Source organism: Fistularia commersonii, chromosome 30 (assembly GCF_037954325.1).
Source record: "Fistularia commersonii isolate RoL2024-O1a breed Wild chromosome 30, RoL_Fcom_v1.0, whole genome shotgun sequence".
In the NCBI taxonomy this organism is placed as follows: Eukaryota; Metazoa; Chordata; class Actinopteri; order Syngnathiformes; family Fistulariidae; genus Fistularia; species Fistularia commersonii.
The window spans coordinates 8,107,034-8,120,705 of record NC_141313.1 but is presented as its reverse complement, the minus strand read 5'-3'; the positions used below and the strand labels follow the sequence as shown (position 1 = coordinate 8,120,705).

Below are 13,672 nucleotides of genomic sequence, written 5' to 3'. Positions count from 1 at the left end.
AGCAACTGAGAATCAGCAAACAAGGCGCAGCTGCAGCTGATTGGCCACACCCTTTTTGTGCAGCTTAAAAGACACACACACCGGATGACTCCTTGCTGGAACGTCACATTCCACAGCTATGGCCACCGGGTTACATCCGCACCCACCTGGACTGTTCGCCTGCTAGATTTGTTAGCGCCTCCTCGCCAGCTCAGCTCCTGTCCGTCAGAACCCCTGGATCATTCCACCGGTCTGCTACACCGTCATCCAACTCCGCCGCCACACACCGTGCTCTGCCTGCCTGGAACCCCCAGCCTCACTCACTGCCTTCCCACCAGTTGAGTACCGTAGGTTCGTTTAGATTAGGAATCCTTGCATTACTAGATTTGTTTGTTCGTAGCCTAATCGATAACGTTTGTTTGTATCGCCACTTGGGTCTGTCCACTAGCGTTAAAGCTAGTCGCCATCAGTCTGTTGGCCTGTTCGCTAGATTTTCTAGTCGCCTTTAGTTGACCTGTTCACGAGTTTTGCTAGTCGTCCTTGTCCCTTACTCAGTTCTTGTTTGGCTCCATTTCTGTTTGTATTTTGGCTACCATTAAATATTTACTAATTTCTGAGTCCTGGTCGTGTCTTTTTGCTCCGCACCTGAGTCTTTGAACCACCCGTAACACTGGCTAACAGTCCAGTGTTACGGGGGGATGATCGGGGGGACAGACTCCGTCCCCCCACCATCCTGAGCCCAGGATGACTGGTATGGATCTGTTGTGTTGGTATCCCTAGATGAAATCCTGCCTAAGGCACCGATGAGACTCTGTGGGGTTTCAATTGAGCGATGGCCTCCTTCGGGTTGTCAAGTGAGTGCCCTCCTTCATGGATGTTTCGCTGATTGGCCCATGACATCTCCAGAGGGTTCAGCAGTGAATCACTCCCCTAGACGCCATCAGCTCACCTGAAGGCCCACGTTGGATCTCTTCAGCCACTGGCTCCCATTTTCAGCAGCCCTGGAGAGGTCCTTGACTGCCTGTCTGTGGGCACATCCTTTAACTCCCATCTCCCTGAGTAGCCTCGACATTGACGTGGCTATGAAACCTCTGCAGCCTACTTCCACTGGACGAACCTTCGCTTTCCAGCCTTGTCGCTGAGCATCTGTGACCAGTTCGGCATATCTCAGCTTCTTTTGTTCATAGGCCTCCTCCACTGCACCCTCCCAGGGCACCGTGAGCTCTATGATGTAGACGAGCCTGAGAGAGGATGACCACAGAATGAGGTCTGGTCGCAGGCTGGTGGATGCGATCTCAGCTGGGAAGCAAAGTCTCTTGTCCAGGTCTGCTAGCAGCTTCCAGTCCCGTGCACTGGCCAGTGGCCCAAGGTCAGTTCTCGTGGGGGGGAGGTTGGCTTGCCCCTCCCGCACGAATGGAGTTGTGTGCCAACGGGATGACGGAAGGGTGTTTATGCTCGTCCGGCGAGTTTCCAGCACCGCTGCAAGACATCTTAGTACCTGGTTGTGTCGCCAGGTACAACGGCCTTGGGAGAGGCTGGTCTTGCATCCCACTAGGATGTGCTTCGGTGTTGCTGGGCTTGAGCATAGAGGGCATGTAGGGTCTTCGCCATACCACTGGTTTAGATTTGCAGGAGGAGGCAGGACATCATAGGCTGCCCTGATGGTAAAGCTCGCCCTGAAAGCCTCGATCTTTCCAGGAGATCTTCCGCTTCTCGACTCCCTCCCATGTCATCCACTGTCCTTGCTTTGCCTGTGACACAGCTTGTGCACGCCTTCCTCTTCCTGGACCATTATTAATGAATGATTGGATATTCCCTTTGGCTACCTTGTCAGCTGGATCCAAAACTGTAACCGCACTTGAACTGAAAGTTGCCTGTATCAGTGCTGTTACTGCAGCCAAGTGCATGTACTTGCAGTACACAAAGCAAAGACGGAGTCATTCTATCTTCTATTCGACAATCTGAAAGAATGAGCGAGCGAAGGACTGACGGCCGATGCCACGTACAATGCTGTGTTTGGAGCGTTTTTTTTTTTTTACTCCTGCTGACCCTTCATCTTCAACTAGATTTGAGGAAAAAAAAAAGCGTCTCTTGAAGCGGAACTTCCCTTGGGGTTAATCGATAAACAATCGATACAGGAGGAAATGTCTTCACGGAGAATCTTTACCTCTCCCGTCTCTGTCCCGGTTAGCGACACATATCGGCGTGAGCTGTTAATGTTTGATGGTGTTTTTGTCTGAGGATTCTGGTGTGTTGCCATGAGGGATTACAATCTGGTCGAAGAAGCTCAATGGAGTCTCCCTCCATCCCGAACGTCGCCTTGGAAACGACAAAGATGTAAATATGTCTTGGATTTAGGCGGAGGCCTCCATCCCGGTCCAGACCGTGGAAAAAAAAAAAAACCCCATCGTTGGCATCTTCGTCTAGCATCCACAAGCTAAATATTTCAAGGCGAGGTGTGGGCGGAGGAGGACCTCTGACAACGGCACATGTGCGCTCACACACACACACACCACACACATATAAATGACACACAATCGCAGACGCAAACACGCTGTGACAGGACCGGGAGCGCTCCCCGCACTCGTCCCCCTCCATCCTGTTTGCCGCCGGGTTCCTCCAAACAGTTCAATTATTTATTGACCTCAACATACAAGGCTTTTCATTCCAAATTTATTCTTTCTTGGCAGCGCTCTCCGTGCAAGGGGGCCGCATACCCGGCTCCCGCTGCGTGGGCCTGTTTTTTTTTTTTTTTTTTTTTTTTTTTTTTTTTTAGCGTGCCAATTACGAGGCCCAAAAGTGACTGGTCGCGTCGCATCACGTGGCTTTTTTCACTTTTAACGCTCATCTGCCGGGAGCGAGAGCGTCGCACGACTTTGGATATCGGTGATGTTTCTCAAAAGGTCTGGAAATAGAGCTCTAAAGGTGTGTGGGTGTGTGTGTTCTTGTCCGTCCATGCTTTTTGGGGACAAATGTTTTTAGACACATTCCTTATTCAGTGAGGACGTTCTGGCCACCAGGTTTATTTTAGGGGACGGGAGGTGGGACGACCATTTAGGTCAGGGGAAGAAGACACGTCATTCGGGGCAGCTGTGGTTCAGTCGGTCGAGCAGGGCGTCCTTCCAATCCACAAGCCGGCAGTTCGATTCCCGGCCCCTCTTCCCTGCATGCTGTAGTGTCTCTGGGCAACACACAGATCCTCCAGTTGCTCCCGATGACCTGGTTTTGGCCTGGCACGGAAGCTCTATAGCGGAAACCCCCCTCGCTTCAACCGGAGGACCCCGGTGCTCGTTTCATCGGACAAATGACCATTAAATGCCAGTTCTTCCTTAAAACTCTGCGTGTCCGTCTGCTTCCACTCCTTTTCCCACCCAAAGCCCAGGGACTTTCATCACCAAGAACATATCTATGGAGGTTCTCCATCTTCCAGGGCGTCCTTCATCCTTTTCAAAATTTTTTCGTGGCGAGGGAAGAAACTCGAGGTTATTCTTCCTGTTAAGCTCTGTGGTTTGCATTTCGGGGTGATAACCTACGGGAAAGTGGTCAAAGTGACCGCCTCAACTGGGAGCCCCGCTTGATATTTTCATCCACAAACACGCTTGGAAGAGCCTGGAACCGCTCTGCCCGTCCGATTCTCGTGTTCTCTTCTACTGCTCCCAGACGATCGAGGCTGAAGGCCGCCCACATTGAGCCGGCATCTCTCCGAGGTTTCTGCGCCGGCTTGTAAAAGGCAGCGTACGTCGCCGCTGTTGCCAAAATGCTTGCTGGTTGGGAACGTTGAGTTTTTGTAGATCGTCTTAAAAAAGTGTGGTCAGACCTGCTCTACACAGAAAGCGTCATCAGACAATTGTTGCGATTTGGCGCAGTGTAAATAAAATCTAACTTGACCCTTATTTCCACGTGAACTTTGAGCAGAAACGGCCGAGGCTTCCCGCCGAAGAAACGAAGACGCAGCGTTTACTTTCAGTCTCACTTTATTTAACGATGATGTGAAAAGTAAAGGCTGTCCATAACATTCAGACAATAAAAGAAGAATGTTATTCAAATCCCCCCGGCCCCCCACCCACGCACACCCACACCAGCCCACCCCACCCATAACAACTAATGGCTCCGAAAAAAGGTTTTAGGTGTTCCAAGTGTGATACTTATTTTATACAACTTTTTCATATCTATACCTCATCTGTACATAACATAGTTACAGATACTGTAAATTAAAGAAATGACTTCCAAGTATCCTTGTGGCATATTGTGAAATATTTCCCATGTAAAAATGAATATTTACTTAAACATCTTAAACATCATATATATACATACATATATATGTATATATATATATATATACTCTCTCTGTTAACATAAAACAAGATATTGCCCCTCTTGAACATGTTGCCTTCAACATGGGTTTTGGTTCCTGTTTTGATCTTTTCATTGAACGTAACTCATTGTGATACCGCACATCGGACCGACAGAACAGCAACGGCGTGGACGGACCCGGGCGCTTTCCTCTCGGCTAAAGTCGACATTTCGGGACACGATCGCTCTCCCGTGCTCCTCAGAAGCCCTGACGATGACACGTACAAAGATATAACCATAAACGTATATGTCCAACTTGATTTTTGAAACAGAAAACGGTAGAAATACCTGTGGCAAATACAAACCGTCGGCATGATGTTACTTATTACAGGAAACGATGAGCCCTTGACCGACCGCAATTGCATTTGAACATTTTTCTTTCTTCTCGAAAAAAAAAGAAAGATCGAAACCAGGGCACGTGAACACAAAATATAACCAAAACCTGATGATCTGCTTTTGGCATTCTTGATGGTCTAAAAAAAAATGATTTGGTAAATGCCAGGAGTGGTTGTCGGGGTTAATCTTTTGCTACTACCTTCACTTTATTGCCCTCAGTGAGTATACCTGCAGTACCGATAACATGGCTGGTCTGATGGTGTTGAATTTGTCCACTGAGAATCTTGGCATTGACTTGCGTGAACTAATCAAAGGTATCAAATCCATATTTTTTTGTAACAAAAAAAAAAAAAAAAAATCAAACGTTCTATCGAATCGCGGGTGATCACATGAAACAACGGGGGTGGATCGATCATGACTGTTGCAAAAACAGAGGTAACTCTGTGAATTATACATTTTATTTCATGCCGTCTTCAGAAAGCCAAAAAAAAAAAAAAAAAAAAAAAAAATTCCATACATGGACACCATCGTCAAGGTATCGGCAAATTGTACACAATCACATATAATGTAATATATAAAATGTGCGGTTGGTTTTTCTTCCCCGGAGGAAGAACCAACCCTCTGAAAGTCTCTCGCTCACTTTGACAAAGTGACTGTGGTTGTTCTGGTTGGCGAAGGTGCAGGAGAGGCCGTGACTCCTTGGAGGTCTGTGCTCAGGGGGGTCTCCCGGCAGGGGGGCCCGGGAGGGGAGGAGCTCTCGCCGGAAGTCACCGCGATTTGTCCGATTACGGGCGGATCTCCGCCCCTTTTGTCCCCCTCCCCCCCTTCTCCGACTCCGCGTCCTCCGCTGACCTTCCTCGCCGATTTGACGGTCGTCGCGTTCGGACGCTAGCTGGCGGAGGAGGTCCGCTCGAGCTGAGGTGAAGCTCTGAACTTCTCCCGCTGTCCCATGCATTGAGGCATTGAATTTAAATAAATCTATGACACGCACAATTTACAGATGTGTGGCCAATGTTGTGGTTTGCTGGGTCGGCGCCATTGTCACCCTATTATGTACTGTGGGTCCGGCAGGCTACAATATAAGACAACAGGCACAGCGCTCAACAGACGCCTTAAAAACTAAAAACCAAGACACCAATGGTGAAACATATGCTGAGAACAGACCTTCTCACACTCGAGAAAACGTCCTTTTTTTTTTTTTTTTTTTTTTTTTTTTTTTTGGCCAGAGTCTCTGTTTAGCTTTTTCCTCCTGTAGAAGGATAATTTCAGTTTAAAAAAAAAAAAGAAGAAGAAGAAGAAGAAGACGAGGAAAATAAAAGACGACATCGTGTCGATGACCATTTTGCTCAGTGCGGCCCCCTTGGGCTGAGTTCTACGGCACTGACTTAACATTTCCATAGCAACTGAGGTATGTTCACTGTTGCTAAGCGTGAAGTGTTTTTTTTTTTCATGACACTCAATATAATCTGTGAAAGCCCTGTGTCTGTGCTTTATGCTCCATCACTGTGACCACCAGTGGGCTCGTCGTGTTTGCGACGAGAGCGTGTCGCTCGGGGGCTCCCGCGTGTACACCGCTGTCGCTACGGCTCGTGGAAATTCAGGTCGTTTCAGCCAAAACTTTATCGCGGAGCTGTTAGACCTACATCCTTTCCGCCGGCTCCTCCGTCCCTCCGTCGGTACCGTTTGGCTCTGCGAGGCGAAACCTCGCGGCCGCTTGTGGCTAACCGCGCCGGTGAGCCGTGCCACATCTTAACAGTCTGTGGAGACCGCGATGCTAGGATTAACATGACCGGGACCCTCACTAACGCCTCGCCTGAAAAGCACCGAAACTCCTGCGGTGCAATCTTGTGTCTTTAAGAGTGTGAATCTTAACCGTGTGCATTTCCGGGCGCGTAAAACACACGAAAGACAACGGCGGATCACTCCAGCGGTGTCTTTTAGCTCCATTTCCCGAACATACGCGGCCTTTGGAGACCTGCTAAGAGGCATGGCGTCAGTATGTTGCGTAACATGCTTTCCCAGAACAGATCAAGCGGGATGTAAAGTATGAAAGGCCTACGCGCGGTCCGATGAAAACGGTCGGTGCAAATTTAGCGACGTTAAAGAAACGGGCCGAGAGCCTTTTTTCGGGTTCGGCGACTCACGCGTTTGAATTTATCCTAATGCGCTGCACGTAAGCGGCGAGCCAATTTATCTCCTTCAAACAGATGTCTAATTATTTGTAGGATGCTATGTGCTTTAAGCTTTCATCTCAATTTTTCATTACTACCTGCCTCTTGAACAAGCTCCCCGCTCAGAACCCCTTAATTGACCATTCACAGCAGTTACAAAGCTTACAGTACAACAAAGTCAGAAAGGACGATATTTACATGTGGGTACCGCGTTACGGATAGATTGGATGACAATTGTCGGCTCTGTAAATTCCTCGTGTCCTCACCAGTTCGTAGTCGCCGAAGCGGTGAAATATTCAAGTCGGACGACCGGCTCAGATGTAGCCGCGAGCACGTACGCGCAACAGACAAGGAACGGAAACAGACAATCCCCCCCCCCCCTGAAGCAGATAAGGCTACAGGTCAGGTCAGGGCTGATCCGCTGCTGTTCTCTCGTTGGAGTGTGAGTTTGTGTGGTGCGTGTGTGCGTGCGTTTGTTTGTGTTTTCCGGTGCGTCGGCCGAGGCGGGGGAAGCGGCTGAACAAGGGGACGTAGCTTGCGAATCAAGGGGGCTCGTAAAGGTCGTTCCAGGGCCCACTATGTCAGCTCCCAACCCCAACCTTAGTGAGGGTTTCAGTTCTGGAGAGGCCGGGGCGAGGAAGTTTGGAAGTGAGGCTCCGCCCACCCTGTTCTCGTCTCCCCGTTGTCCTCCTTGTTCCGAGACAAAAATACGTATATATGCTGATGATATCAGTCTATTTGTTGTACAAAGAAAAAAGGATCGTTTATGTCTCCTCTGCAAAGATCCGGGGGGGGAGGTGAATGGGTAAATGGGTGGAGGGGGGGTGAACGACGCTCACAGGCCAGAGACCATTACGCGATAGGAGGGGGGCATGTGTCTGTGCCGCGGGCTGGAACCTGGGCTGCCGTTGGGGCTGGTGCAGCTGGCATCCACCCCTCCTATGGAGGGTAAGTAAGCGTGATGCAAAATTGGCAGTTGCAAGGACAGTCGACGCTGTATGCTGCAGAGAGAGAGGGAGAGAGAGAGAGAGGGAGAGAGCCAAAGGGTCAGTCGAAGGTTTAGCATGTTGGTAAGTCAGTAAGTACCGCACCCACGGCCCATATCGCCAAAGTTTCGCCCTCCGGTTTGCATGTAGCTGAGTGAGTCTCTCACTTACTGAGACCTAGCTAGCATGGATTTCACCCAACTGTTTAATACACTTACCGTATTTTCACGACTATAAGGCGCACATAGATTTTCTTCAAAATGTGCGGCGCGCCCTATAGTGCAGTGCGCATCGTGTGTGTTGTTGTTGTAAGGCGGACATAGTAGTGAACACCATGAGAACATTAAAGGGGGAAGTGTGGGCGTTGATTGTATATAAAAGAACGGGTACGTGCGTCATGCAGAACATCGTTGTTTTAACAACCCTGATCAAACGCCGACGAACACATCCAGCCCAGCCACGTCACCAACATGTGCACGATACGCACAACGGGGTACGAAAAGTCTTCTTGGAGACCATGGTTTCTCTAAGAGTGGAAGGCAGCGTCGGGCGAGTTACGCCACAATTTGCGAATGGATTGTAGATGCTTGGGCTGACGTGTCTGCCGGCACTGTTTTTGGAGCTTACGCAAAAGCCGGCATCATTTCGGAGGAGCTGCACGGCACGGAAAGTGACTCTGACAGTGAAGGAAGTGAACCCGGCATGTTTGATGGAGATTTAGCTCAGCCAAGAATGAGGACTTTGATGGGTTTGATTGATGACGATTAGCGGTATAAAAATGTGAATAGCAAACTCAGTTTAGCTCCCGCTCTGTTTTTAAATACGCACACTTGTATGCTTGTGTGTGTTTGTGTGTGTTGTTGTTGTAAGGCGGACGTAGCACAGGACACCATAAGAACGTCAAAGGGGGAAGTGTGGGCGTTGATTGTATATAAAACACACACACCCTATAATCAGGTGTGCCTTATGTGTGTATTAAATACAATAATGGCACACATAACCGAGACTGCGCCTTTTAGTACAGTGTGCCTTATGGTCGTGAAAATACGGTATTTGATCGGTGGTTGAAAAATGGATCGGATAGCTTACATGATATTATTATTATTTTTTTTCATTCGGGTTATTTGTTTCGTTTTGTCGATTTGGACGACCAGAGACACGGCGTCGACACGGGGAAAAGGAGGCAAAGTTTATCCCCACCCGCAGAAATTGTCATAATTGTTTTCCCCGTATTCTTTTTCGCTCGCTCCCGACTGAACCTCTAATCCGCTGCGCCTCCTGGCTCCCGGGATCAGCCGACAAAAAGAACATTTCATGCTTCTTGCCTGGTGTGACAGTTCACACCCCGCTTCGCCCGGTGCCGGAGCCAGAGCCAGCCATTTGCAAGAAAATTACATAACCAAATGACAGTTATGTAAAAAAAAAAAGAAAAAAAAAATGTCGGATGGTGGAATTAAAAACGAGCATTTACAATGGCGGCCCTGGAAAAATATAAAAAACTAAAAATAAACCCTGTAATTTAAATGAACTTTAAAAACTGATGGTCCTGAGGCATCTTCAGATATACCGAACCCAAGTCATTTGTGTTGGGAACACTATTGTGCCAGTTCACAAAGGATTTTAGGGGATCTTTTTCTCTCTCTCTCTCTCACACACACACACACACACACACACACGATCCACTTAGCTGGACCTGCCATCCACTCCTAATGTGTTAGCATTCTTCTTAGCACACCTTCAGCCTTATGATTCTTTTCCGACTTCTGGAAGTGTGTCTCCTCTTCCTCTCCTGCCACCTATTTATCTCCCTCCCCTCCGTGTGATCAAACATTCATGTGGCATGGGAATAGCTCAGAGTGTTCCTTTACTTCTGTTCTCCTCCCTGTCTATTTTCAGAGCTGCTTCCAGTGCGAGCTGTAAATCACCGGTTACATAAGCCTCTCCGAGTCTCAGCCTCTTCCCTTCCCTCCTCCTCCTCTTCATCTTTGTCTACCTTTCCTATCTAAACATCCTTCCCTCTTAATTCATCTTCTTCCTTTGACTGTCCTGCTCTCAATCCTTTACCCTTGTGGTCTGCAGTCTCTCCCTCTCTCTCCCTCCATGGCTGAAGTTGTGCGTTCTTCTCCTAGTTCGAGTTAAATGTGTGTGTGTGTGTGTGTGTGTGTGTGTGTGTGTGCGTGTGTGTGTGGGAGGCTTGGTGCTAAATGATGCAAGAAGCCCCCCCACCAGCACCAGCACCACAGAAGAAGAAGTCGACATTCCTTCATGATGCCTCCTTATGAATTATAACTGAATGATGAATCTGCATTTGTCGCTTTTAATGGTTTGAGACTGTCGTCCTCAATTAGTGCCATGTATACACACACACACACACACACATATGTGAATATGTGCATGTATGACTGACCACGCAGGCTCCAGCTTGGGTGAGGGAGTAAAAACACGCACATGTTGTTGTATATGATGGCGTGCGTGAGTCGAGAAAGTACGGGGAGAAAGTACCGGACCTCATACCGATCTGTTGCCAGAGCAACCGCCTGAGAGCCGCCGATAGGGAATGAGATGTGTGTGACATGAAGTCTGATGAGACAAGCGGGGAACAGGAGGGCGGGGAGGACGTGGAGGTAAAGGTGCGGAAGAAACGGTGGCTCTCACTGTTCGGGGGAGTTGATGTCCTCCAGGGGGCCTCTGTTTATCCTGGACGGGTCCATGGAGCCCCACTGCCCCTGCGACTTCTGCTCCAGGTGGTTCTTCAGTATCGTCTTCTCTCCGTCTGCATGGAAACAAACGCGGAATTGTCAGAAAATGCGACGCGCCTCAAAGCAGTCGGCTGTTCCCCGGAGTTTCGAAAAAAGGCAGGTGGCGGGATTCCCACTCTCAGAAATCTGAGTCTGCAACTTAGATGTTCCTTATTCCTTTGCAAACGTCAACCATGGCCGGGAAACACCCACATACACAACAAGGAGAGTCTCACTGTTATTCTGTAACATTCATTCATTCATTCATCCTTTATCTAAACCGCTGATTCTGCGCTCAGCTATCCCAGCATTCCACATTCACAAGTCATGTAGACACGCAACCATCACCATCAGTAACATTATATGGAGACAAACAGCCATTCTCTCACACACCTATGTATGTGTGTGTGTGTGTGTGTTAGGGTTGAGGCAAAATTTGAAGCGAAGAAAAAGGAGAAAGAGAGTGACGGAGGCAGGAGATGGAGAGGGTGACGACGAGGCACGGAGGGAAATGGAATCATCCTTTCTTTCCCGCGCCGCTCTCCTCTGTTCTCGCCCCAGATTTCCCAGCACCCGCTGACCCGATTCACAGCTCACAGAACTCCGCGGCCCCCGGTTGGACGTCAGCACCCGCCGGACTATTTTAGGGGAGCTCGGTTTTCCCTTTTTTTTTTTTTTTTTTTTTCATTTCGAAAATGCCGAACCATGTCGTTCCTCCGGGCCGCGTTAAAAGCAGAGACACGGATATTTATACACTTCATTATGGATTCAGACGGGGAAGGTATTCGTGACGCACAAAACTCCAGCGCTCAGGTCTGCGTTTCTTTTGAGAAAGAAACAATATTACATCCCAACCTGCAATTTAAGAAAAAAAAAAAAGAATAGACCCGCTATAACCCGCTCTTGACGGCGAATCGATAGCGGGGACGCTTAAATCTTCTTAGCCTGAACACCTTCTCCATCATGGTGTTCTTTGGCGTCGCCATGTGCTGGTACATATTCATGATGGTGGCGGGAGAGCGGGGAGGGTGAGGCGGTGGGTGTTGCTTCCTCACCCTTCGAGAGTGAGCGTAATTGCTGTTGACACGGCGTTCTACTCTTTAACAGCCACTCATTCACAGCAGCCCCGATACAGTTAGCCCTGCTCCCTTATGAATGCAGATGAATACACTTAGGAGACAGAGATGATGATGGTGATGATGATGATGATGATGATGACTGTGGAACACAAGCAGATTGAGTCTGGAGGGGAGAAAAGTTTATATGTTGTTGATCTTTAAAGGAGACTTAATGACCCGTGGTTCTATTTCCATAATATCTGTCAGACTGACAGTCGTGAGCCGCAACCCGCCGCCATCGAACCGTCTCCCTCCTCTTCCTCACTCCGAAAACTCTCATCAGCGTCAGTTCAAGGGAGACGAGGGCTCGGCGACATTGATTCACATCGATAGCGCGTTCATTTCAAACTTTTCAAAGAATAAATGTCGTCCGCGTCACCAGACGTGCATTTCTTTGTGGTATAAATACCTAATAGCTTTATTGCATTTGCTTTTTTGGATTAAGAATTAATATTATAAATGGCCTATTTTTTTTCGCGCATGAAACTTTGAGCGAAAGATTAAAAATTCAGCTGCATGTTCTCTAACCCGTGTCTGCGTGGGTTTCCTCCAGGTTGTCTGGTTTCCTCCCACAGTCCAAAAACATGCGGGAGGTTTATTTGAGACCCAAAATTGTCCAGACGTGTGTATGACAGTGAATGACTGTATGTCTTTATATGATATGGAAATGGGAGAGTAAAAGGTTGTATGTCTCTATGCCCAGTCCTGTGTGTATATTAACACAAACACAGCATTTTCTATGCATAAGGTTATGACAAGTTTTGGTTGTTACACGCTAACCAGGTATTCAGTGTTTGACCTACATTCTACTGCAGGGGTGTCAAACTCATTTTGGTCAACGGGCCACATGCGGCCTGGTTTGATGTCAAGGGGGCCGGAGCAGTCTAATCATTACCTAGAAGTAACACAAAGTCCAAAGTTTTCCTTTGTTTTAGTGTAAAGGAGGTAAACAGGTAAATTCTAAAAATGTCTTCATATGTTATGAACCAATAAGCCAATGAACCAATAAAAAAATACATGACGAATTAATATTAAAAATGAATATTGAAAAAGATTGGATGAAATGACACCCTAAAAATATTGTTGGGTTAAAAGAGAAAATATTGTCACTGTGGGAAAATTTGCCACTAGAATTTATTTGAAAATTGATTGGTAGCATGTACAAGAGGAGGTATAATGAATACATGGTTAATGACGGCTTAAGTACAATTCTTTTTGATTTTGGCTCTTTTTTTTTTTCTATCGTCCTTGTAGGTTTTATAGAAATAAGAAAAGGTTATTTTAACAATGTCACCAGATGTTTTTTTCATCAAAAAATCATTTCGTTTTCAAATTTTGAAGCAAAAGATACATTGCAAAGTTAATTTTTCATTTTTTTTCTTGCCTTTTTTTTTTTTTTTTTAAAACCCACTGTATAAAACCCCCAGATGCATATGAAAAAAAACGTGCGAAAAAAAAACATGCGGAAAAACAAGCGTTAGTGCTGGCCGCACTAACGCGAAGATTTGATTTCAGGCACGGGGCCACAAAATATTGATCCGAGGGGCGCAATCGGCCCGCGAGTCTGAGAGCCCTGGTCTACTGAATGTTATTGTAGAAATAAATCTTGGATTTAAAATGAAAATTTCAGTCAGCTGACCTCTACATCAGACCGACTTCTATATCAGGCTGACTTCTACACCAGGTTGATTTCTACATCAGGTTGTGTTCGATATCAGGTTTACATCTATTTCAGGTTGACTTCTGTATCTGGCTGACTTCTACATCCGACTAACCTCTACATCGGTATTTATCAAAAATATACTTCAGTGTTACACGTCTTGACTAAACAGTGAAAAAGGCCTGCGGTGATTCCCTTTTGTTCAAAAGGTGGAAGAAAAAAAAACAAAAAAACAAACGGATTCCAAGCAGAGTCCAGCAGACTTGTTTACTTCCCCGGCCGCCACGTTTGTAACAAAACATTCTCTCAGCTGCTATTCGTGTGGGCGTGC

General features: G+C 47.4%; 1 protein-coding gene across 1 annotated transcript in view; it reads right to left on the bottom strand.

Moving 5' to 3' along the window:
- Positions 1–5,858: 5,858 nt before the first annotated feature.
- Positions 5,859–13,672, bottom strand: part of gabbr2 (gamma-aminobutyric acid (GABA) B receptor, 2) — a 203,711-nt gene continuing 195,897 nt past the window's right edge. The window contains exons 18-19 of the mRNA XM_086177580.1: positions 10,481–10,598; positions 5,859–7,840 (exon numbers count right to left, since the gene is read on the bottom strand). Of these exons, the coding sequence (XP_086033706.1) occupies positions 7,675–7,840; positions 10,481–10,598 (284 nt within the window). The 3' untranslated portion in view covers positions 5,859–7,674. The remainder of the gene's footprint in view (positions 7,841–10,480; positions 10,599–13,672) is intronic.